Source organism: Ipomoea nil, unplaced genomic scaffold, assembly GCF_001879475.1.
Source record: "Ipomoea nil cultivar Tokyo-kokei standard unplaced genomic scaffold, Asagao_1.1 scaffold1564, whole genome shotgun sequence".
Lineage (NCBI taxonomy): Eukaryota > Viridiplantae > Streptophyta > Magnoliopsida > Solanales > Convolvulaceae > Ipomoea > Ipomoea nil.
In genome coordinates, this window is record NW_017617992.1 from 1156457 (window position 1) to 1180961 (window position 24505).

Here is a 24505-nt window from a genome sequence, read left to right on the forward strand (position 1 = left end):
TCAGTCAAGGAATGGATCACAATCCAACAACAACGATGATTAACACAAGTCATCACCAACAATAGGAAGGGACAAACAACACACACTCAAGCATTTAAACGCCGAACTAGCATGCTTATCAAACGGGTAAACCAAATGTAGTTCCGAAGAACACACAAGACTCATCATAGTTCAACGAATCACAATGTTGAACACATAGCACGATTCAAGACACCAAAACATACATGGATTCCTACCATATAGTTCTAGACATACGAAACATCTAGAAGACGCTCAAATAATCCCACAGTCCCAAGAATCAAAGGAATTACTATTTTCAAATAACCTTTTGAATTCTTATTTTTGGACTTTGTAGTGTTGCATTCTGGGAGGTCCATCTCATATATACCCCCACAAAGCTTTTTATTTGCTGCAATCGAAATAAGGCTAGTGTTTTTGAAGATCCCTGTGGTTGGTACTGCTCCTTCAAAATCATTGTATGAAAGATTCAAATTCTGTAAAAGTTTGAAATCTTTCAAGAAAGCTGGGATTTGACCTGTCAAATGGTTGTGAGAAAGTTGTAAGAATTGCACAGCCCTCAAATTTGCCAAAGTTGATGGAATTGGGCCTTCAAGATTGTTATTCGTTAGATTCAGCATTTCCAAGGAAATACAATTACCAAGCTCCGGTGGAATAGGGCTTTGTAACACCTCTTAATTTCCATGCTATTTTAAAGACTTAAACATGCAGATATCTAAACCAAAACATCAAACACAGCGGAAGACTGAAAGAGGAATATATAAACCGGAAGAAAAGGGGTGTTATGCCACGCTCACCTAGAGGTGAACGCACAGGCTAACATATGCGTTGTTCAAAATCTAAACAGGCCACAAAACATAAGAGAGGAGCTACACTAGCTGGCACTAAATTGCGCTCTCGTCTAAACATCACCTGAAAGAAACACATAAAAGATGGGACGACGCCCAGTCAGTGAATAATGCTGGTAACCCACCAATACATGTGAAATATCATACATAGATAGGATATAAGTTTGTAAAGACATTTTCGAAACGGAATACATATATATAAGTTCAAAACCAAGAGTAATAATCAACACAAGACTCAAACACTCTCAACAAGAACACGGGAACGAATCCCAAGACTACAAGGAACAACAACGACTCACAAGAAGTCTCAAGGCATAATCTATCATCACACAATAGATTAACACCCGACATGCATAACTCAAAGGAATAAGGACACACCCAATGGCAACACATGCCAGGGCAACACATGCCTTTGTGACTACACACGTCACAAGAAGAGAACTCACAACAACGGCTACACAAGCCCTCGTGACATCACCCATCACGAGTTGATATGCCTTCCTAATGCCCGGTTCCAACCTTATGGCTACCCCCAACCTTATATCTAGTTCCAACCGTTACCTCCTGGGACCGTCGTCCCCCACCAACAAACCACCAACAAGACCACCAATTTCATAGTACACGAGGGTACCGATCACACACACGGCGAAACACGCCTCCCAAGAAATACGTGAACCTGACACACAGGTCACGACTCCATAATCATGTCATGGCCACCACGAGGACCACTACCGTACCTTGGTGATTAAGGCCCCAGAATCCGAAATCTTGCAATCCAGGTACAGCCACACACGCATCAAACCTCAATAGGAAGCAATCAACGGATTACAACGAATATATGAAAACATACTCAATCAAGGAATGGATCATAGTCCAACAACAACAACGATGAATAACACAAGTTATCATCAACAATCGGAAGGTACAAACAACACACACTCTAGCATTTAAACACCGAACTAGCATGCTTATCAAACGGGTAAACCAAACGTATTTCCGAAGAACACATAAGACCCATCATAGTTCAACGAATCACAATGTTGAACACTTAGCACGATTCAAGACACCAAAACCTACATGTATCCCTACCACATAGTTCTAGACATATGAAACATCAAGAAGACGCTCAAATAGTTCCACAAAAGAACATCGGGAAGTCAAAAAACCAAATACCGAGTCAAAAGAATCACGGGGGACAAATCCCCCAACAAACATACATTGTACCCCGCGGGTGGGCCCACGGGTAGGCCCCTACCCGTGGTTCTGCCCGCGGGTACAGGCCCACATCCAACTTGTACCCCGTGGGTGGGCGGCGGGTAGGCCCCTGCCTGCAGTTCTGCCCGCAGGTACGTTCATGTACACCAAATAATCCCTTCGGGGATTTTCAACTCCAAGCTCAAATTCAAGTCCAAAACATGTCAAATCTCACCAAATACAACAAAATGACTTGAATCAAAGGAATAGCCAAGCAATGGCATAAAAGAACCCTGAACAAGCTTTAGATATGCATTTTCACAAGACAATGCATAAACACTCACATTTCATAGCAAAATCACGTGTAGAATCCAAGAATCATCAAATAGGTAAGCGCATGGGTTACCTCTTGTAGACAAAAACCTTCACTTAACACTTCACCAAGCTCCTAATAAGGCTCACCTTCCAAACCCACTTCAAGAACACACCAAAAGATCATAAAGATTCTATCTTTAAGAAAATACACCTTAGAAAACACTAAAAACACAAGATGAACATAGATCTTACCCTCCTAGATGCCCAAATGTATGAAAGGTAGAATCTTGGAGACAACTCTTGAAGATTTGACAAAGCTTCAACTTGGCTTGGAAGAAAAGCTATCTACCTTTTTAGAGAGAAGGTAGAGCTAAAATTTGGAAAGTGTAAGGAGAGAAATGAGGGTGTTCTACTAGGTTAGCTTACAATACTAACACAAGGTGAAAAGTCAAGAATACCCTTACTAACATAAAGAGGTGTAAGGGAACAAGGGAACTCCTTACAAAACTTAAGGTACAACCTTGACTTTGGGGTTGACTAGTCAATTACTAGTCCCCGACTATTGTATTTTCAGGATTTTTAAGAATTAAATTACCAATTGAAATAGGATTAATTACTTAATTAATCCCTTAATCGAATTTGGATTTCGGGGTGTCACAGGCTTGACAAAGAATTATAGGACAAATCCATGTAGCCTAGATTTTTCAAATATCCAACCTCCCTTGGAATGGAACCTGCCAACTGGTTGTAAGAGAAATCCAAACTAATTGACAAAGATGAGAGGCTAAAAACTTCCTTTGGGATGTAACCACTAAGGTTGTTGTAAGAAAGATCTAAACAACTCTAGGTTTTGGCATTTTCCAAGACTTGCCAATATGTGAAGGCACTGACCCCCTGGGCTGAGGTGTGTCTTGGGGTTGAGGTGTGTCTTGGGGCCGAGGTGTCTTGGAGCCCCGGGCTCATTCCTTACTTCCTTGCTCTGTATTCCCGGGACGATTTGTTCCGGTCATAATATATTCATTACTACTAATATGTTATTAATGAGCTATAATCTTTCTTTGGTTATGTTTTTAAAATATATTAGTAGCTTACCAAACTTATTTTATTGTGTACTTTGTTTTATATTGATTCATATGTTACAAATTAAATTTTTAGATTAAAAATTGAAGTTAATCATAATGAATAGAAAGGCAAAGATCTCTTTGCACACGAGAGAGTATTTATACTACACAATTTTAACTAATGACATTGTGGTCTAGTGACACGAAGTGGTTTTTCAAGCCAAACCCCCCAACCGCCCCTCCCTAAATTGGGGGTAGTTGCATCTTCGAGTTGACCATGCCTGGGAGTGGACTGGGCCCGTGGGTCAACACGGCCAAGCTCGGTATGGCCAAGCCCACGCCCTGGGCTGAGGTGTGTCTTGGAGCCCCGGGCCCATTCCATACTTCCTTGCTCTGTATTCCCAGGTCGATTTGTTCCGGTCATAATATATTCATTACTACTAATAAGTTATTAATGAGCTATAATCTTTCTTTGGTTATGTTTTTAAAATAAATTAGTAGCTTCTAAACTTATTTTTTCATATTTATCGTTATTATTTTAAATAAATAACATCATTTACTCCTCTCAATTAAAACGCCTTTTCTTTACCCCCTATTTTCTTATTCATCGTTCTTTATTTCTTCATCGCCAAACATCCTCCTTCTTCTTCATTGAAACAAAAGGCTTGTCTGTAGCATTTGTATAAAAGGCTTATCGGTAACATTTGTATAAAAGGCTTATCTGTAAGCTTTGTATTCATTCTTTCTATTAGTCAGAAATAAAAACCTCGGTTCCCTTTCTTCTCCGATCCATGAAAACCAGTCGCTTCCATTTGCAGTGTGTGTTGATATCCAACAAAATTCTACTATCATATACGTTACAACACAAAAAAATATTAATTGAATGTTTGATTTTCGGAATAAAATTTTAACGGGGCAAAATACAATTCCTATTCTAAGCTTATTCCAACCAAATGTACTCTAGTAATTGAGGAGATGGAACTTTAGGCGTTTGTTCCTTGATAGAAACAGACACGCATAGAATTTTATTTAACTGACAACATTATTTTCCTAACCAAGACTACAAGCTATGGACTTCTTTGCTTTACTTAATTCACTCACAACATCATGAATGTTCATTCTATCTGCTGGAGATTCCATAGAACAAGCAACCCCTATTGTGATCATTGAAACTAAGCACACTTGAAACTTGTCATCTCTTTCTTGAACAATTTTTGGATGTGCAATCTCCATTCCTATGTCTGGTAAAGCAGCCTTAGCATAGCTATGGAGGTTTAAGCCATCTTTGAACAATTCATCTGTCGGTCTCCTCCTAGTGAGCATTTTCAACATTAGTATGCCTAAGCTATATACATCACCTGCTTCCAAAGGCATATTCTGCTCAAAAAATGAAAATTTTAAATCTAAATATAAAAAGAGGAGAAAATTTTAAGCATTCATGTCATTTATAATACATATAACTCATACTTACCAGGTGGTGCATAACCAATAGTTCCCCGTACACCGTTGAAACTGTGATTTTCTGAACAACATTGAATCTTTTGTTATACAAATCTTGCCAATCCAAAATCACTTACATGTGCTGTCATGCTTTCATCAAGGAGAACATTGCTTGGCTTGGGATCACAATGGATTATTGCAAGTTCACAATCGTTATGAAGGTAATCCAAAGTGCTGGCCACATAAATGACAATGTTTAACCTCTGAGAAAAACTTAACCTCCTATCTCTTCAATCTCGGAAATCTCCTGGGAGCTAAAATGCAACCAGTTCTCAAGGTTCTGATTGTCCATGTACTCGTAAACTAATGCCTTGAAATCATTTCCTTGAAGATCAAATCCTGAGCAAGCAGTTAACACCATGACAAGATTGCGGTGTCTGGTGTTTTTCAATATCTCACACTCAGCAACAAAACTTCGGGAAGCTCCATGACGGAAAAGATCAATTACCTTGACTGCATAGGTAGTTCCATCATGATCAAAACATCCTTTATGTACAGCTCCAAAACCCCCAACTCCAAGTAAATTTTCTTCAGAGAACCCATTAGTGCACTTGAAGTGGGAATGATATGACACTCTTAAGATTGGGTTTTCTATCAAATTATGAGAGGATCCTTTTCTTTGTCTTCTTAACCATCTATGACAGAGAATAAACACTACAACAGTTAGCCCAGCAATCCCAAGAATCAGAGGAATTACTATTTTCAAATAACCTTTTGAATTCTTCTTTTTGGACTTTGTAGTGTTGCATTCAGGTAGGTTCAGCTCAGGTATACCCCCACAAAGCTTTTTATTTGCTGCAATCGAAATAGGGCGAGTGTTGTTGAAGATCCCTGTGGTTGGTACTGCTCCTTCAAAATCATTGTATGAAAGATTCAAATTCTGTAAAAGTTTGAAATCTTTCAAGAAAGTTGGGATTTGACCTGTCAAATGGTTGTGAGAAAGTTGTAAGAATTGCACAGCCCTCAAATTTTCCAAAGTTGATGGAATTGGGCCTTCAAGATTGTTATTCGTTACATTCAGCATTTCCAAGGAAATACAATTACCAAGCTCCAGTGGAATAGGGCTTGACAAAGAATTATAGGACAAATCCAAGTAGCCTAGATTTTTCAAATATCCAACCTCCCTTGGAATGGAACCTGCCAACTGGTTGTAAGAGAGATCCAAACTAATTGACAAAGATGAGAGGCTAAAAACTTCCTTTGGGATGTAACCACAAAGGTTGTTGTAAGAAAGATCTAACAACTCTAGGTTTTGGCATTTTCCAAGACTTGTGGGAATAATATCATGAAGGTAGTTTCCTCCAAAACTAAGTTCTAATAAAAGGGTTAGATTTCCTAATGAATACGGAATTTTTCCAAAAAAAAAAATGTTTCTAGATAAGCGTAACACTCTTAGATTAGTAAGGAATCCAATCTCAGGTGGAATTTCTCCACTGATTTTGTTTTAAGTCAATCGTAATGTCTGCAAGCTGATGAGATTAGAAATCCCTATTGCGATGTTTCCAGAAACCTGATTGTTCTCAAGGGAAAGAAATTTAAGGTTTCTTGAGTAGTTAGTGAATGATGTAGGTAAGAAACCTCCAAATGTATTATCATCAAGGAACAACACCTCTAATCTGGTTGCATTGGTCAATGAAGAAAGGAAGTTCAAGTCAAAAACATTCCCTTCCCCAAGATAATTTTCTCCGGTGAAGAACCTTTGTAGGTTTTGCAACTTCTCAAGGATAGGAACTTTTCCAGTCAGAAGGTTTCCACTAACACCGAAAGTCTGCAAATTTGTTGCATTTTATAATGTAACAGGAATACCTGTGACACCCCGAAATCCAAATTCAATTAATGGATTAATTGAGTAATTAATCCGATTTCAATTGGTGAATTAATTCCTAAAATCCTGAAAATTCAATACTTGGGGACTAGTGATTGACTAGTCAACCCCAAAGTCAAAGTTGTACCTTGAGCTTTGAAGGGAGTTCCCTTGTTCCTTACACTTCCTAATGTTAGTAAGGGCATTCTTGACCTTTCACATGGTGTTAGTATTGTAACCTAACCTAGTAGACCATCTTCATTCTATCCCTTACACTTTTTAAAGATCTAGCTCTACCTTCTCTCTAAAAGGGTGAGTAGCTTTTCTTCCAAGCCAAGTTGGGACCTTGCCAAGACTTCAAGAGTTGCTTCCAAGATTCAACCTTGCTTATATTTGGGCATCTAGGAGGGTAAGATCTAAGTTCATCTTGTGTTTTTGGTTTCATCTAAGGTGTCTTTTCTTAAAGGTAGGATCTTTATGATCTTTTGGTTTGATCTTGAAGTGGGTTTGGAAGGTGAGCCTTGAGAAGAGCTTGTTAAGGTGTAAAGTGAAGTCTTTTAGTCTACAAGAGGTAACCCATGCTCTACAAAATCTATTTTGCTTACCTATATGTGATTTCTTGGATTCTACTTGTGTTTTGCTATGAAATGTGAGTGTTTATGCATTATCTTGTGAAAATGCATATCTAGAGCTTGTGTTTAGGGTTCATTTGTGCAATTGCTTGGCATTTCCTTTGATTCAAGTCATTTTGTTGTATTGGGTGAGATTTGGCATGTTTTGGACTTGAATTTGAGCTTGGAGTTGAAAATCCCCGAAGGGATTATTTGTTGTACAGGGGTGTACCCGCGGGCGGAACGGCGGGTAGGAGTCCAACCCGCCGCCTACCCGCGGGGTACACATTTCGGGTGACCTGTACCCGCGGGCAGAACCGCAGGTAGGGGCCTACCCGTGGGCCTACCCGCGGGTACGTGATATGGTAATGGTGGGGATTTGTTCCCCGTGATTCTTTTTTGACTCGGTATTTGCTCTTTTGACTTCCCAATGTTCTTTTGTGGAACCATTTGAGTGTCTTCTTGATGTTTCGTATGTCTAGAACTATGAGGTAGGTATCCATGTATGTGACATCCCGAAAATCCACATTTCAATCCATGAATTAATTGAGTAATTAATTCTATATCTTTTGAGGAATTGATTCCTAAAATCCTAATTTTTAATACTCAAGGACTAGTATTTGACTAGTCAATCTTTAAGTTGTGTTGTACCTTGTGCTTTAAGAGGAGTTCCCTTGTTCCTTACACTTTCTAAAGCTAGGGTATTCTTGTCTTTTTACAAAGAGTTAGTATTGTAACCTAACCTAGAAGACTTCTTCATTTCATTCCATATAATTCCTAGAAAAATATCTCTACCTTCTCTCTAGAAAAGAAGTGTAGCTTATTCTCCAAGCCAAATTGAGACCCTTGTCAAGATTCCAAGTTTTGCTTCCAAGATTCAACCTTTCACCTATTTGGGCATCTATGAGGGTAAGATCTAAGCTTGTCTTATCTTTTTGGTTCCATCTTAGTTGTCTTTTTCTTAAAGGTAGGATCTTTATGATCTTTTGGTTTGATCTTGAAGTGGGTTTGAGAAGTAAGGCTTGTGGGGAGCTTCTGGTGGTGTTAAGTGAAGTCTTAGGTCTACAAGAGGTAACCCATGCTCTACAAAACCTATTTTGCTTACCTATATGTGATTTCTTGGATTCTACTTGTGTTTTGCTATGAAATGTGAGGGTTTATGCATTTATCTTGTGATATGGCATGTCTAGAGCTTATGTTTAGGGTTCCTTTGTGCCATTGTTTGGCATTTTCCATGGTTCAAGTCATTGTGTTGTGTTGGGAGAGATTTGGCATGTTTTGGACTTGAATTTGTGTTTGGAGAAGAAAATCCTCGAAGGGATTTGTTGTGGAACAGGAATGTTCCCGCAGGCGGAACGGCGGGCGGGGCACAACCCGTGGGTACAGACCTCGTGGGATGGTATTCCCGCGGACGGAACCACGGGTGGGGCACTACCCGTGGGTCCACCCACGGGTACATGGTTGTGGTTATGTTGGGATTTATTCCCCGTGATTCGGTTGTCTCGGTATTTGATCTTTTGACTTCCCGTTGTTCATTTGTGGAACTATTTGAGCGTCTTCTTGATGTTTCGTAGGTCTAGAACTATATGGTAGGTATCCATGTAGGACTTTGGTGTCTTTAATCATGCTAAGTGTTCAACATTGTGCTTCGTTGAACCAAGTGGTGTCTTGTGTGTTCCTCGAAACTATCTTGAGTTTCCCCGTTGTTAAGCATGCTAGTTTATTGTTTTAATGCTAGCGTGTGTGTTGTTCGTACCTTCCGTGTGGTTGATGTTAACTTGTGTTATACATCGTTGTTGTCGTTGGGTGGGGACCCATTCCATGATTGAGTATGGTTTCATACCTTCGCTGTAATGCGTTGCTTGACTCGTGTGAGTTGTGGTGCGTGTGTGGCTTTACCTGGATTGCACGATTAGTGGTATGGGACGCTAGTCACCAAGGTATTGCAGCGGTCCTCGTGGTGGCCGTGACGTGATTATGGAGTTGTGTTCCTTCGAGAAAGGTTCACGTGATTGGGGGATAACATGTGTTATCCGGGCATGTGTTTCGCCATGTACGGTACCTTGTGTACTATGAATTGGTGGTCTTGTAGGCGAGTTGTTGGTAGGGGACGACGGTCCCAGGAGGGAAAAGGCTGGACTAAGAAGTACAGGGTCCTGGAGGTAATGGTTGGTATGAAGGTACACGGTTGGGGGTAGCCATAAGGTTGGAACAGGGCATACGGAAGGCATATCAACTTGTGATGGGTGATGTCACGAGGGCTTGTGTAGCCGTTGTGGTGAGTTCTCTTTCTTGTGACGTGTGTAGTCACAAGGGCATGTGTTGCCATGGGTGAGTCTTATTCCTTTGTGTTGTGGTTAACCTTTGTGGTTTGGGATGTGTTCCCGGTGTTATCTTTGAGAGTGATGAGTCTTGTGTTGTCTATTGATCTTGGCTTTTGACTTATATACTTATGTATTCCGTTTTGAAAATGGTTTTATGACTTATATCTATATATATATGATACTTAACGGTATTGGTGGGTTACTAGCATTATCACTGACCGGGTGTCGTCCTAATGTTTATCTTTGTATCTTTCAGGTGATGTTTAGACGAGCGCGATGTCTAGAGCCTGGTAGCTTAGCACCTTTATCCTTGTTTTTGTGGCATGTGCGCCAATGTAGTTAGCCTGATGTTTTGGGATAGATGTATACACTTGCAGATTGTTCGCCGTAGCGTTTACCGGGTTTGGTAGACGTGGCATAACACCCCGTTGGATTTCTTTTTATCCAGTTTCCGTTGTATCTTCCGCTGTGCTAGTTTTGTTCTTTAATCTGCATGTGTTAGGGCTTTTATTTGGGCCTTGTTTGGGGGGTGTTACAGTTGGTATCAGAGCCTAGGTTTGAGCCTAGGAAGAGTTAAGTCTAGACTTTCTAAGTGGTTAAGTGTGTTTTGAGACCTCTAAGCGACCTTAAGAAGTTAAGTGTTAGGCTTAGGACTCTAGGTTGCGTGGTGAGCTGTGTTTTGTTTTCTGTTCTTTGTTTGTTGCTTCGCTTATCGTGTTGTTGTTGTAGAAGCTGCGATGCCTCCTCATCCTCGTGCTCGCACCCCAGAGACCCCGACCAACGAGTAGCTCACTCAGAATCTTCATCAGTTGACCCAGACCATGCAGACGCTCATTGAAGCTCTGTTGAACAACAATCATGCTGTGCCGCCTCCTCCTCCTGCTGGGCACCGTGACGTAGGACGTTTAGTGTCGGGTCATCAGCCGCCAACCTTCGCTGGCGAGGAAGACCCTGTAGTCCAAGAAGAGTAGCTACGGGTGTTTGATAAGATCTACACCGTGGTAGGCTGCCCTGAAGAAAGGAGAGTAGAACTGGCAACATTCTACTTCTGCCAAGAAGCGGACTTGTGGTGGATCCACGAGGGCCCGGCTCTTCTTGAGGAACCAGAGTTTGGTTGGACAGCTCTTAAGGACCGGATGCGTGAAAGGTTCTATCCTGCACATGTGCGCGCGGCCATGTTTGATGAGTTCCTTCACCTGCAGCAAGGATCTAAGTCTGTGGTGGAGTACCACAAGAAGTTCCTGGAGCTGGCACGCTTTGCAAGGATGCTTGTGCCAACGGAACTTGCTAAGGTTGAGCATTTCGTTGCCGGTCTGAACTATGAGGCACGAAAAGCGTTGGCGGTGAGTATGCCAAGTTCCCTTAAGGATGCGTATCTGAGTGCCACAGATCTGTATCACATCCAGCAGCTTCAGAAGAGTTCGTTTGAGCTAGCCAGGAAGAGAGTTGAGAGCGGAGTTTCTTCTGCCTTCAAGAAGCCCCGACCGAGTCTTCCAGCCAGAGCTGTGTCATCTTTTTCTCAAGGACCTATCAGAATGGAGCATCGGGATCAAGCTAAGTCGACTGTTTGTCGAAGATGTGGGAAGATGCACGTAGGTCAAGGTTGTCAAGGCCAGGCGTTTAGGTGTTTCTGTTGTGGAGTTACTGGTCACAAGATCGCGGAGTGTCCCTTGTTAGCTGGCCAGAGAGCGTTACCGCCACCCCCAGGAGTCAGAGGAGCCTCGGGAGTTGGTTCGAGCCGTGGAGTAGTTGGAGCAAGGCTACCCAGAAGAGTCTTCGTGATGGCGCGTTCGCAGGCGGAGTCGGAGGGTTTGGTGGAAGAAGAGTTGGCAGGTAACCCTTGTCTTCCCGAGAGTGTGGTGTTCTTTATTGCCTTGAGTGTTACCTTATGTTTCGTACTTGTCTTTTGCTTGGCATTCCTTGGCATGCTTCTCTTGTTAAGTAATTCGTTGGATGCTTAGTGTAGACTCTCTTCTTACTAAGTGACTTCTTTAGTTGGCATCTAAATCTTGTTGTGAAGTAGCCATCTATCATTGAGATATCTTGTGCTTAGATCAATTCTTCAATCCCTACACTTGGTTGTTCTTACAACAATTCTTTGTGAGCTTCCTAAATTTTCCAAGTATTCTTTGAATTTGGAAATAGCAAAATTCTTGCCAAAATTCTTTCTTGTGGATTCTAAAAACTAAGCTTAAAGTTTAATTGTAGCCTTTAAGTTTTAAACCCAAGCCAATTTCTTTTCAACCCAACTTCTAAATCACTTGAGCTAATTATCTTTCTTAGAACCTATCCAATTTTAATTCCTTCTAAACCATCAATTTCCACTTTGTTCAAAATCCCCAAATTTAATCATCTTTTCCCCAATTTCTCCCAAATCCTTAAATTCCCAAAATTTTCTCTCCTTCTTCCTTCCCTTTCTCCCTACCCGTGAATACCCTAAACCCCATCCCCAACCCGTAGCTCCACCACCACCAACCCGTCGCCCCACCATCGCCGGGCCACCGCCACACCGCCGACGCTACAGCCGCCACCGCCGTCGCCGACCTGCTATTGCCGTGACGCCGAGAGCAGCGCAAGAGAGAGAGAGAGAGAGAGAGAGAGAGAGAGAGAGAGAGAGTGAGAGGTAGTGTGGGTGTGAAGAGGAAGTTGTGGGCTTTGCTTGTTGAGCTTTGGATCATCTCCTACCATGCCTAGAAGGTCAAGTTTTGCTAGGAAAGCGGAATGGGTGGATGCCCACTACCTTGTGCTTGAAGGTAAAGCTTTTGATCCGGAATCTTTTTCAAGTTCCTTGTTGGATTTGCTTAGGTTTCAAGGTTTGTTGGATGGGTTTCTCGCCATAAGAGCCGAGACGTACCCTAGTTTGGTGAAAGAGTTTTATCGTCACATGGTTGTGACGAAGGAAGGTGAAAGGCTTGATATCACCTCTAAGGTGAGAGGTGTGAAAGTTGTGCTTTCTGAGAAGAGGTTGGCTCAGTTGTTGAGTCTGTCTGCTACCGGAGTGGCTCAGTACAGTGGTCATTCTTGGATTAGTACGGATACCATGGGGTATCGTGACTATTTGAGCTACTTGTTGGGCCGTACGAGTGGTTTCACTCAAGCCTCCAGGCCGGAAAAGAAGTGGTTGTCTGCGGAGCAAAAGATCTTGGTGATGTTGGTGTTGGATTGTTTGTTGCCTAATAACAACAAGAGCAGTTTGTTGGGTAAGTTGGAGTGCACCTTTGCTTTCTGTCTAAAGAACATGGTTAAGTTCAACCTGCCTGCTTTGATGATGCAACACATGGTGTTTTGCCGGGATCACAATCGGAAGAGCTTACCTTATGGGATGGTGCTGAGTTGGATCTTGGTTAGGAAGGGTGTTAGTGTGGATGGTTGTCTCCCGAAGGCCGTGGGAAAGATGGTGTTGGATGCCGCCAATCTCCGGAGTTGTAATCTGTTCCAGTTGGATGTTGGTGAGTACATCACGCTTGAGGAGGTTGCGAGGAAAGCATCTGGTGAACGGGCGGAGTTAGCTGCCGAGCTTGGAATCCCTGCCGGGAAGATGAGCCTCGCAGTCTAGAGTTTGGGCGGTGACGAAGAAGTTGAGGAGGAAGCAGACCAAGAAGAGGAAGTGGGAGCACCGGAGACCGCCGAAGCTGAATAAAGTGAATCAGATAGTGAGGAAAACCGGAGAAGGAGTGAAGCTCGCACGAAGAGAGGGCATGATGTCGTGGCGCATGAGGAGCGCGTTGCCACCTTGCTTCGTCAGCAGAACAGCATGATCGCCGAGGGTTTCGCGTTTTTGAAGGCGCAGTTCGTCGCAGTGCATCAGAGGTTGGACCAGTTTGAAGCTAGTTCTAGCCGTAGAGTTGAAGACGAAGAAGAGTCTGAAGAGGCCGAGGAGTCGGAGAGTGAAGAGTTCTAGTTTGTGTTGTGGTAGTTCCGTTCGCCTTTTTCTTTGTTGTTTTCTCCTTAGCCGTTGTTAGCTTGTTGTTAGGTTGTTGTCTTCCTTGCGTGCTTGTTTGTTGTTGCTTGTTGCCTTGTTGTTTAGCTAGCTTGTTAGTTGGTGGTTGGAGTTAGTAGTCTAGTTCTCGGTTGTTGTCTAGAAGTTGGTGGTTGTGTTGAGGCTAGAGTTCTTGATGCTCAATCTATCTGTTTGTTAGACTCTTGATCAATCCTTGAATTTGAAATGCCTTCTTCTTTGCTTTGGAATCCTTGTGAGTTCTTTTGGAGTTTTTGACCAAAAGAGTTATTCTTGAACTTCTTGTCACAACGTTGTTTCCTTCCACCGTTTGTTTCTAACTCGTCGTACCCAAGCTTCGGGGACGAAGCTTCTTTGAAGGGGGAGAGGATGTGACATCCCGAAAATCCACATTTCAATCCATGAATTAATTGAGTAATTAATTCTATATCTTTTGAGGAATTGATTCCTAAAATCCTGATTTTTAATACTCAAGGACTAGTATTTGACTAGTCAATCTTTAAGTTGTGTTGTACCTTGTGCTTTGAGAGGAGTTCCCTTGTTCCTTACACTTTCTAAAGCTTAGTAAGGGTATTCATGTCTTTTCACCAAGAGTTAGTATTGTAACCTAACCTAGAAGACTTCTTCATTTCATTCCTTACAATTCCTAGAAAAATATCTCTACCTTCTCTCTAGAAAAGAAGTGTAGCTTATTCTCCAAGCCAAGTTGAGACCCTTGTCAAGATTCCAAGTTTTGCTTCCAAGATTCAACCTTTCACCTATTTGGGCATCTAGGAGGGTAAGATCTAAGCTTGTCTTATCTTTTTGGTTCCATCTTAGTTGTCTTTTTCTTAAAGGTAGGATCTTTATGATATTTTGGTTTGATCTTGAAGTGGGTTTGAGAAGTAAGCCTTGTGGGGAGCTTGTAATGGTGTTAAGTGAAGTCTTTGGTCTACAAGAGGTAACCCATGCTCTACAAAACCTATTTTGCTTACCTATATGTGATTTCTTGGATTCTACTTGTGTTTTGCTATGAAATGTGAGGGTTTATGCATTTATCTTGTGATATGGCATATCTAGAGCTTGTGTATAGGGTTCCTTTGTGCCATTGCTTGGCATTTTCCATGGTTCAAGTCATTTTGTTGTGTTGGGAGAGATTTGGCATGTTTTGGATTTGAATTTGTGTTTGGAGAAGAAATCCCCGAAGGGATTTGTTGTGGAACAGGAATGTTCCCACGGGCGGAACGGCGGGCGGGGCACCACCCGCCGGCCTACCCGCGGGTATAGGCCTCGTGGGATAGTGTTCCCACAGGCGGAACCACGGGTGGGGCACTACCCATGGGTCCATCCGGTATTCTCGGTATTTGATCTTTTGACTTCCCGTTGTTCATTTGTGGAACTATTTGAGCGTCTTCTTGATGTTTCGTAGGTCTAGAACTATATGGTAGGTATCCATGTAGGACTTTGGTGTCTTGAATCGTGCTAAGTGTTCAACATTGTGCTTCGTGGAACCAAGTGGTGTCTTGTGTGTTCCTCGGAACTATCTTGAGTTCCCCATTGTTAAGCATGCTAGTTTATTGTCTTAATGCTAGCGTGTGTGTTGTTCGTACCTTCCGTGTGGTTGATGTTAACTTGTGTTATACATCGTTGTTGTCGTTGGGTGGTGACCCATTCCTTGATTAAGTATGGTTTCATACCTTCGTTGTTATCCGTTGCTTGACTCGTGTGAGTTGTGGTGCGTGGGTGGCTTTACCTGGATTGCACGATTAGTGGTATGGGACGCTAGTCACCAACGTATTGCACTGGTCCTCGTGGTGGCCGTGACGTGATTATGGAGTTGTGTTCCTTCAAGAAAGGTTCACGTGATTGGGGGATAACATGTGTTATCCGGGCATGTGTTTCGCCATGTACGGTACCTTGTGTACTATGAATTGGTGGTCTTGTAGGCGGGTTGTTGGTGGGGGACGACGGTCCCAAGAGGGAAAAGGTTGGACTAAGAGGTACAGGGGTCCTGGAGGTAATGGTTGGCATGAAGGTGCAAGGTTGGGGGTAGCCATAAGGTTGGAACAGGGCATAAGGAAGGCATATCAACTTGTGATGGGTGATGTCACAAGGGTTTTTGTAGCCGTTGTGGTGAGTTCTCTTTCTTGTGACGTGTGTAGTCACAAGGGCATGTGTTGCCATGGGTGAGTCTTATTCCTTTGTGTTGTGGTTAACCTTTGTGGTTTGGGATGTGTTCCCGGTGTTATCTTTGAGAGTGATGAGTCTTGTGTTGTCTATTGATCTTGGCTTTTGACTTATATACTTATGTATTCCGTTTCGAAAATGGTTTTATGACTTATATCTATCTATATATGATACTTAACGGTATTGGTGGGTTACCAGCATTATCGCTGACCGAGCGTCGTCCCATTGTTTATCTTTGTATCTTTCAGGTGATGTTTAGACGAGCGCGATGTCTAGAGCCTGGTAACTTAGCACCTTTATCCCTTTTTTTGTGGCTTGTGCGCCAATGTAGTTAGACTGATGTTTTGGGATAGATGTATACACTTGCAGATTGTTCGTCGTAGCGTTTACCGGGTTTGGTAGACGTGGCATAACACCCCGTTGGATTTCTTTTTATCCAGTTTCTGTTTTATCTTCCGTTGTGCTAGTTTTGTTGTTTAATCTGCATGTGTTAGGGCTTTTATTTGGGCCTTGTTTGGGGGGTGTTACAATGTACGTCTTTGGTGTTTTGTATCGTGCTAAGTGTTCAACATTGTGTTTCTTTGAACCGTGATGAGTCTTGTGTGTTCGTCGGAACTACTTTTGGTTTACCCGTTTGATAAGCATGCTAGTTTGGTGTCTATATGCTAGCGTGTGTGTTGTTTGTACCTTCCGATTGGTTGATGGCAACTTGTGTTATTCATCGTTGTTGTTGTTGGGTTGTGACCCATTCCTTGATCGAGTATGTTTCATATCTTCGTTGTGATCCGTTGATTGATTACTGTGGAGGTGTGATGTGTGTGTGGTAGTACCTGGATTGCACGATTTCGGTTTATGGGGCCTTAATCACCAAGGTACGGCAGCGGTCCTCGTGGTGGCCGTGATGCGATTATGGAGTTCGTGGCCTTTGTGTAAGGTTCACGTGATTCTTGGGAGGCATGTGTTGCCGTTTGTGTGATCGGTACCCCCGTGTACTATGAAATCGGTGGTTTTGTTGGAGGGACTGTTGGAGGGGGAACGACGTTTCCCAGGGGAATAAGGTTGGACTTGGTGTACAGGGGTCCTGGAGGTAACGGTTGGAACTAGACAAAAGGTTGGGGTTAGCCATAAGGTTGGAACAGGGCATAAGGAAGGCATATCAATTCGTGATGAGTGATGTCACGAGGGCTTGTGTAGCCGTGGTTATGTGTTCTCTTCTTGTGACGTGTGTAGTCACAAAGGCATGTTTTGCCTAGGCATGTGTTGCCATTTGTCGTGTCTTTATCCTTGAGTTGTTTCTATCCTTTGTGGTCTTGGGATGTGTTCCCGTGTTATTGTTGAGAGTGTTGAGTCTTGTGTTGGTTATGACTCTTGGTTTTACACTTATATATATGTATTCCGTTTCGAAAATGGTTTTACAACTTATACCTTACTTATGTATGTTATTTCACATGTATTTGTGGGTTACTAGCATTATTCGCTGACCGGGCGTCGTCCCATGTTTTATTGTGTTCTTTCAGGTGATGTCTAGGCGAGTGTGTTGTCTAGCACCTGTTAGCATAGCTTCCCATTGGTTTTATGGCCTGTGTGCCGATCTAGTTGTAGACTTGTGAAACTTTGGATAGTTGTAACCATGCAGATATTGCCGTAGCGTTCATTGTTTGTTGGTGAACATGGCATAACACCCCATGACTTGGATTTATATTTATCCATTTATCTTTTAAGTCTTCCGCTGTGTTAGTTGCTTGTTGTGTTATCTGCATGTGTTAAGGCTTTTTAAATAGCATGGAAATTAGGGGGTGTTACAGTTGGTATCAGAGCCTAGGTTTGAGCCTAGGAAGAGTTAAGTCTAGACTTTCTAAGTGGTTAAGTGTGGTTTGAGACCCTTAAGCGACCTTAAGAATCTAAGTGCTTAGGACTTTAGGACGCGCGGTGAAGTTGTGAGTTCTTCTGTCATTTTCTGTTGTGTTATCTGTGCTTTGTTTCCTTTTAGTTTTGGTTCTCTTTAGTTAAGGCACCAGGTAAGGGTGCGGGTCTTAAGTTTCCTCCCGTTATCACGCTGTTGCTGTAGAAGTCAAGGATGACATCTTCGAGACGTCGTGCAAGGTCTTCAGAAGCAGTCACCAATGAGAAGTTTGTTCAAAGCCTGCATCAGCTGGTACAGATCACCCAGACGCTGAGCAACACCCTCATCAACAACCACCACCCTCTTCAGAATGGGAATCGTGACGTAGTACCCCAAGTCGCAAGTCTCCATCCCCCAATCTTCGCCGGTGAAAAAGATCCCGCAGTGCTGGACGAGTGGATCCGGATGTTTGACAAGATCTTCGAAGTGGTGGTTTTCCCGAAGGATCGCAAGGTGAAGTTGGCTACGTTCTACCTTCGGCAAGAAGCGGACTCGTGGTGGATGCTTGAAAGGCTAGTTTGTAGACAAGATCCAGAGTTCAGTTGGGAAGACCTGAAGGTTAAGTTACGCGAGCGGTTCTATCCTGCTCAAGCCAAGGAAGCCTACCGTTGTGTCGCTGACCTTTACCGAGTACAGCAAGTCCAGAGAGGAATCTGGGAGAACCGTAAGAGGAAGTTGGAAGAAAGTGTTTCACCTGTGGTTAGGGTTTGATGGTTACTAATGCCGAATCAACAAGAAGCTTTCAAAGAGATGGTTCTAAGAGAGGTAAGGCTCCCCAGCTAATCCGGAACAACCAGGCTAAGGGAAGGCGCTCCGTTTGCAAGAAGTGTGGAAGTGACCACCCCAGCGTGGACTGTTTTGGGAAAGCAGTAGAGTGTTTTGCTTGTGGCAAGAAGGGTCACCGGTCCTTTGAGTGCAGGATTAAGAGGAAGACTTCAGTGGGCTCAAGACCAGTTGATAGTGTGAGACCCCGGACGGGAAGTAAGCCTCGGAGTGGAAGCAACAATGGGCTAAGTGGATGTAGCAACCAAGACCTGTGTACGAAGCCGGGACCTCAGCAAGGCAAGATCCACATTCGTGAGGCAAGTGCAAGTGGGAACCGTTGAAGTAAGCTCTTGTACCCTTTTGTTGCACCTTCCTTCGTTTTTATGCCTTTCCTGCGTGTTAGCTTCGAGCGTTAGCTTGTTCTAAAGTCACCCTTGACCCTCGGTAATATTTTCTCTTCTTTCCTTTAGACAAACCCTATCACCCTTTTCGCCAAGTAACCTTTCTCTTCCGAGCCTTGTCCTTGTGTTCTTTCTAAACCACCTTGTGCAAGGCAGCGTTGACATCAGCTTATGGAGAAATCTGGCAAAGTCTAAGAGTTAAGCCACGTCTGAGCCGAAGTTTCGCCGGAAGTCGTGAACCCTTTCACCTCTTGAAACCAACCCTTTTCTCTTACACTTGTCTAATCCCTAACCCTCTTTAAGCCGTTTTTGTCTTTTTACCTTAACGGAACCAAAAGCCTTTTTATTGGAAAATCCTTCCTACCTTTTCAAACCTCGTTCTTGTTCTCTTCTTGATTTGATTCTGTTCAAGGTTACAACCTCATCTTTCCTAAGTTGTGACTTTGAAAAATCTTGATTCCCTTTCTAATCAATGTTATCCTTGAACCTAGACCTAGAATTCTTCCGTGAGGAAATCCTTATCTATTCTTTTTAAACCTCGTTCTTGTATTTCTCGTTTCAAACGTTTCTGTGCAAGGTGGCAACCTTATTTCCTAAGTTGCAACTTTGGTGACTTTGATCCTGATCCTAATTAACGTCGTCCTCAAGTCTGGAACCTAAACGCTCATCCTCTTTTCTTTTCCAACCATCGTGTCCTTGAGTTTAATATCTAGACCCTTCATCATTCTCAACTCCCTTAAGTCTCGTTTTGATTCCTTACTCCTTGAGTTGTAGCCTTGTTTACAATTCTCCTTTTCTTAACCAACATGGTTCTCGAATTGTCAAACCTAAACCCTTCACTCTAATCTTTCCCGTTGAACCGAACCTCTTCTTGTGAGCCTCTTTTCCCTGAGTTACCTTTCTCCTTTGTTACCGTTCCTGTTTTGGACCTTACCTCCGAACAGAAGCTTTGAAGTTTTCAAGCATTCCCTTGAAGCGAGTAGCGGGTTGTGTGCTAGAGCAAGTGTTAAGTCGGTAGCCTACATCAAGTTAGCCCAAGAGCCGAGGGAAGGACATCCAACTTGTGTTTTGGATCTAGCAGTTGTAGCCTTGTCTGGAAGTGACGGATCGAGTTTAAGCAGCTGCCGAGCTCAAGTTAAGTAGTGGGGGTACCTTGTTTCCTTTGGTTGAAGAAGCCAGCAAAGATCAGTTGAAGATGCAACCCTGGTTCTTTGATCCCGAGTGATCTAGCTTAAGGTTCTTGTGGTGCCAGTTTCTGTTTGTGGCTTGTTCCTTAGCTGAGCCGTCTCGTTTTGAGTAGATCGTTGGCTAGTTTTGAGTAGGAGTTAGGCTCGGTGTGAAGTTAGCTTTCCTTTCCGGTAAATCTTTTATCTATCACCTTACCTTTCTTTCTTGTCTTGCCTTTGTGAACCCTCAACCTATCTCTAAGTCTTGTCTCTTGTTTTGTTAACCGGCGGTTTTGGTGTTGAACTTCGTTGTGACCAAACCTATCTATCTTACCACCTTACTTTGAACCCTTGGTTCCTCTAACTTTGGTTAGTGGCGAACACCTTTGTTGTTTAAAACCTCGTTTTCAACCCATCTCTTAAGCTTTGTCATCCGTTTCGTAAGCCGACCGTTTTCATTGTGGAACCTTGTTGCATCCCTTGCTTGTTTTGTTAGAAGGTTTGTTAGTAGTTGTTTGCTCAGTTGTGCGTTTAGTCGTTCTCTCTTGGTTGTCGTAGTTGTTAGCTTGTAGTTTGGGTAGTTGGTTTAGTTGCTTCGCTTTTTGAAGACGCAGTTTGTTGCCGTGCACCAAAGGCTAGATCAGATTGAAGCCAGCTCAAGCCGTAAAAAAGATGATGAAGAATCCGAGGAGTTGGAGAGAGAGTCCTTCTAGAGTGAAGCTGTGGCTACCGTGTTCGTCTTTTCTTAGTAGTTGTATCTCCTTAGCCGTTGTTGCCGTTGCGGTCGTATGTTGCTTGCCTTGCGTGCTTGTTTTTGCTTATTGCCTTGTTGTTTAGTTAGCTTGGTAGTAGTAGTTGGTGCTTTGTGTTGGTTGTCTTGTCCTTAGTGGTTGGCTAGAAGTTGGTGTTTGTGTTAAGATTAGAGTTCGTGATGCTCCAAAACATCCGTTTGTTAATTCTTGCTAATCCTTGGTTTGTTATGCCTCCTTTCTTGTATAGAAACTCTTGTGAAATCTTTTGAGTTTTGACCAAAAGAATTCGTTCTTGAACCTCTTGTCACAACGTTGTTTCCTTTCACCGTTTGTTCTAATTCGTCGTACCCAAGCTTCGGGGACGAAGCTTCTTTGAAGGGGGAGAGGATGTGAAACCCCGAAATTCAAATTCAATTAATGGATTAATTGAGTAATTAATCCTATTTCAATTGGTGAATTAATTCCTAAAATCCTGAAAATTCAATACTTGGGGACTAGTGATTGACTAGTCAACCCCAAAGTCAAAGTTGCACCTTGAGCTTTGAAGGGAGTTCCCTTGTTCCTTACACTTCCTAATGTTAGTAAGGGCATTCTTGACCTTTCACATGGTGTTAGTATTGTAACCTAACCTAGTAGATCATCTTCATTCTATCCCTTACACTTTCTAAAGATCTAGCTCTACCTTCTCTCTAAAAAGGTGAGTAGCTTTTCTTCCAAGCCAAGTTGGGACCTTGCCAAGACTTCAAGAGTTGCTTCCAAGATTCAACCTTTCTTTTGTTTGGGCATCTAGGAGGGCAAGATCTAAGTTCATCTTGTGTTTTTGGTTTCATCTTAGGTGTCTTTTCTTAAAGGTAGGATCTTTATGATCTTTTGGTTTGATCTTGAAGTGGGTTTGGAAGGTGAGCCTTGAGAAGAGCTTGTTAAGGTGTAAAGTGAAGTCTTTTAGTCTACAAGAGGTAACCCATGCTCTACAAAATCTATTTTGCTTACCTATATGTGATTTCTTGGATTCTACTTGTGTTTTGCTATGAAATGTGAGTGTTTATGCATTATCTTGTGAAAATGCATATCTAGAGCTTGTGTTTAGCGTTCATTTGTGTCATTGCTTGGCATTTCCTTTGATTCAAGTCATTTTGTTGTATTGGGTGAGATTTGGCATGTTTTGCACTTGAATTTGAGCTTGGAGTTGAAAATCCCCGAAGGGATTATTTGTGGTACAGGGGTGTACCCACGGGCGGAACGGCGGGTAGGGGTCCAACCTGCCGCCCACCCGCGGGGTACACATTTCGGGTGACCTGTCCCCGCGGGCGGAACCGCGGGTAGGGGCCTACCCGTGGGCCTACCCGCGGGTACGTGATATGGTGATGGTGGGGATTTGTTCCACGTCATTCTTTTGACTCGGTATTTGGTCTTTTGACTTCCCAATGTTCTTTAGTGGAACCATTTGAGTGTCTTCTTGATGTTTCGTATGTCTATAACTATGTGGTAGGTATCCATGTAGGTCTTTGGTGTTTTGTATCGTGCTAAGTGTTCAACATTGTGTTTTATTGAACCGTGATGAGTCTTGTATGTTCCTCGGAACTACTTTTAGTTTACCCGTTTGATAAGCATGCTAGTTTGGTGTCTAAATGCTAGCGTGTGTGTTGTTTGTACCTTCCGATTGATTGATGGTAACTTGTGTTATTCATCGTTGTTGTTGTTGGGCTGTCACCCATTCCTTGATCGAGTATGTTTCATATCTTCGTTGTGATTCGTTGAGTGACTCCTGTTGAGGTTTGATGTGTGTGTGGTTGTACCTGGATTGCACGATTTCGGTTTGTGGGGCCTTAATCACCAAGGTACGGAAGCGGTCCTCGTGGTGGCCGTGATGCGATTATGGAGTTTGTGGCCTTTGTGTAAGGTTCACGTGGTTCTTGGGAGGCATGTATTGTCGTGTGTGTGATCGGTACCCTCGTGTACTATGAAATCGTGGTTTTGTTGGAGGGACTGTTGGAGGGGGAACGACGGTTCCCGGGGGAATAAGGTTGGACTTGGTGTACAGGGGTCCTGGAGGTAAAGGTTGGAACTAGACATAAGGTTGGGGGTAGCCATAAGGTTGGAACAGGGCATAATGAAGGCATATCAACTCGTGATGAGTGATGTCACGAGGGTTTGTGTTGTCGTGGTTATGTGTTCTCTTCTTGTGACGTGTGTAGTCAAAAAGGCATGTGTTGCCTAGGGATGTGTTGCCATTTGTCGTGTCTTTATCTTTGAGTTGTTGCTATCCTTTGTGGTCTTGGGATGTGTTCCCGTGTTATTGTTGAGAGTGTTGAGTCTTGTGTTGGTTATGACTCTTGGTTTTACACTTATATATGTATATATATATATATATATATATATATATATATATATATATATATATATATATATATATATATATATATCGTTTCGAAAATGGTTTTACAACTTATACTTTACTTATGTATGTTATTTCACATGTATTGGTGGGTTACCAGCATTATTCGTTGACCGGGCGTCGTCTCATGTTTTATTGTGTTCTTTCAGGTGATGTCTAGGCGAGTGCGCTGTCTAGTACCTGTTAGCATAGCTTCCCGTTGGTTTTATGGCCTGTGTGCCGATCTAGTTGTAGACTTGTGAAACTTTGGATAGTTGTAACCATGCAGATATTGTCGTAGCGTTCATTGTTTGTTGGTGAACGTGGCATAACACCCCATGACTTGGATTTATGTTTATCCAATTATCTTTTAAGTCTTCCGTTGTGTTAGTTGCTTGTTGTGTTATCTGCATGTGTTAAGGCTTTTTAAATAGCATGGAAATTAGGGGGTGTTACAATACCTCCAATGAAATTGTTCTCAACAATAGAAAAAAAAAAAAAGAAAATGCGGGGAAGAGTGACAAAAAGGTTAGGGTGCAAAGTCCCACCTATGTGATTTCTAGCTACTTCAATAACCAACATTGATGAATGGTTGAATATGTGAAGGCACTGATCCCACAAGCTTCAGAGACTCAAGGATTATGGATGTGACTCTCTGGTGGCGACGGGAGCAAGAAACACCAGACCATTCACAAAAATGGTTGGTTTCATTCCATGAGGCCATCACACCAAATGGATCATCTTTGATCATTTTTTTGAATTCAAGAAGGGAAATAAGATCAGTCTCGTTGCCTCGTTGCTTGGATTCAGAGAAAATCATGGGAAGCCCAAGGATGAAGAAGTTCAAAAAATAGAGGAAAACAACAAGCTTAGTTGAAATGAAATTGGATAAGGTTGGGAAAGCCATGATCTGTGTGGTGTGGTGTGGTGTGGTGGAGGAAGATGGTACTACATATATAAGAATGGTTGGAAGGGCAGTACATAAATTGCACAAGACAGCTATTTTGTAAGCTTCTGATCTGCAGTTTAGAAAAGTAAAGAAAGATCCGCACGGACTTAGCTCAATGATTTAGTAGGTAGTATTTGAGGTAAGAGACCAAGGTTCGAACCTTGGCGGCGGCAGTGTGGAAATTATGTTCAAAGTGGGCAGATTCCTTGTGCGCACCGGCATTTGGCCATGCCTTCTAACCTATTGAGCCACCATGATTTACATCCTTTCACATGCTCTGTCGGGTCGGAGTGTGGGGGGCCTTTAGGGTTGGGGATTCAGCCTTTTGGGGTAAGAAAGAGAAGCGAAAATGTCTTTTTGTTTAGATCAGGAGAGCAGACCCTAATTAGTTATGTA

General features: G+C 42.6%; 2 protein-coding genes across 3 annotated transcripts; both read right to left on the bottom strand.

The window, feature by feature from the left end:
• Window positions 1-4334: 4334 nt before the first annotated feature.
• Window positions 4335-23761, bottom strand: LOC109189809 (putative receptor-like protein kinase At3g47110). Of its 2 annotated transcripts, XR_002055639.1 has the most exons (3): window positions 23622-23761; window positions 4908-6742; window positions 4335-4813 (listed from the first exon to the last, which is right to left on the bottom strand). XR_002055639.1 is itself a non-coding variant. In XM_019340438.1 (2 exons), exon 2 carries the CDS (start codon window positions 5958-5960, stop codon window positions 5151-5153), a length of 810 nt encoding a protein of 269 aa, XP_019195983.1. In that variant the 5' UTR covers window positions 5961-6742; window positions 23622-23761; the 3' UTR covers window positions 4335-5150. The 2 variants fall into 2 exon arrangements, 1 of the variants encoding a protein (XP_019195983.1); XM_019340438.1 differs by having other exon boundaries at window positions 4335-6742.
• Window positions 4487-5025, bottom strand: LOC109189830 (putative receptor-like protein kinase At3g47110). The gene is made up of 3 exons (XM_019340457.1): window positions 5014-5025; window positions 4908-4958; window positions 4487-4813 (listed from the first exon to the last, which is right to left on the bottom strand). Exons 1-3 carry the CDS (start codon window positions 5023-5025, stop codon window positions 4487-4489), a joined length of 390 nt encoding a protein of 129 aa, XP_019196002.1.
• Window positions 23762-24505: the final 744 nt, after the last annotated feature.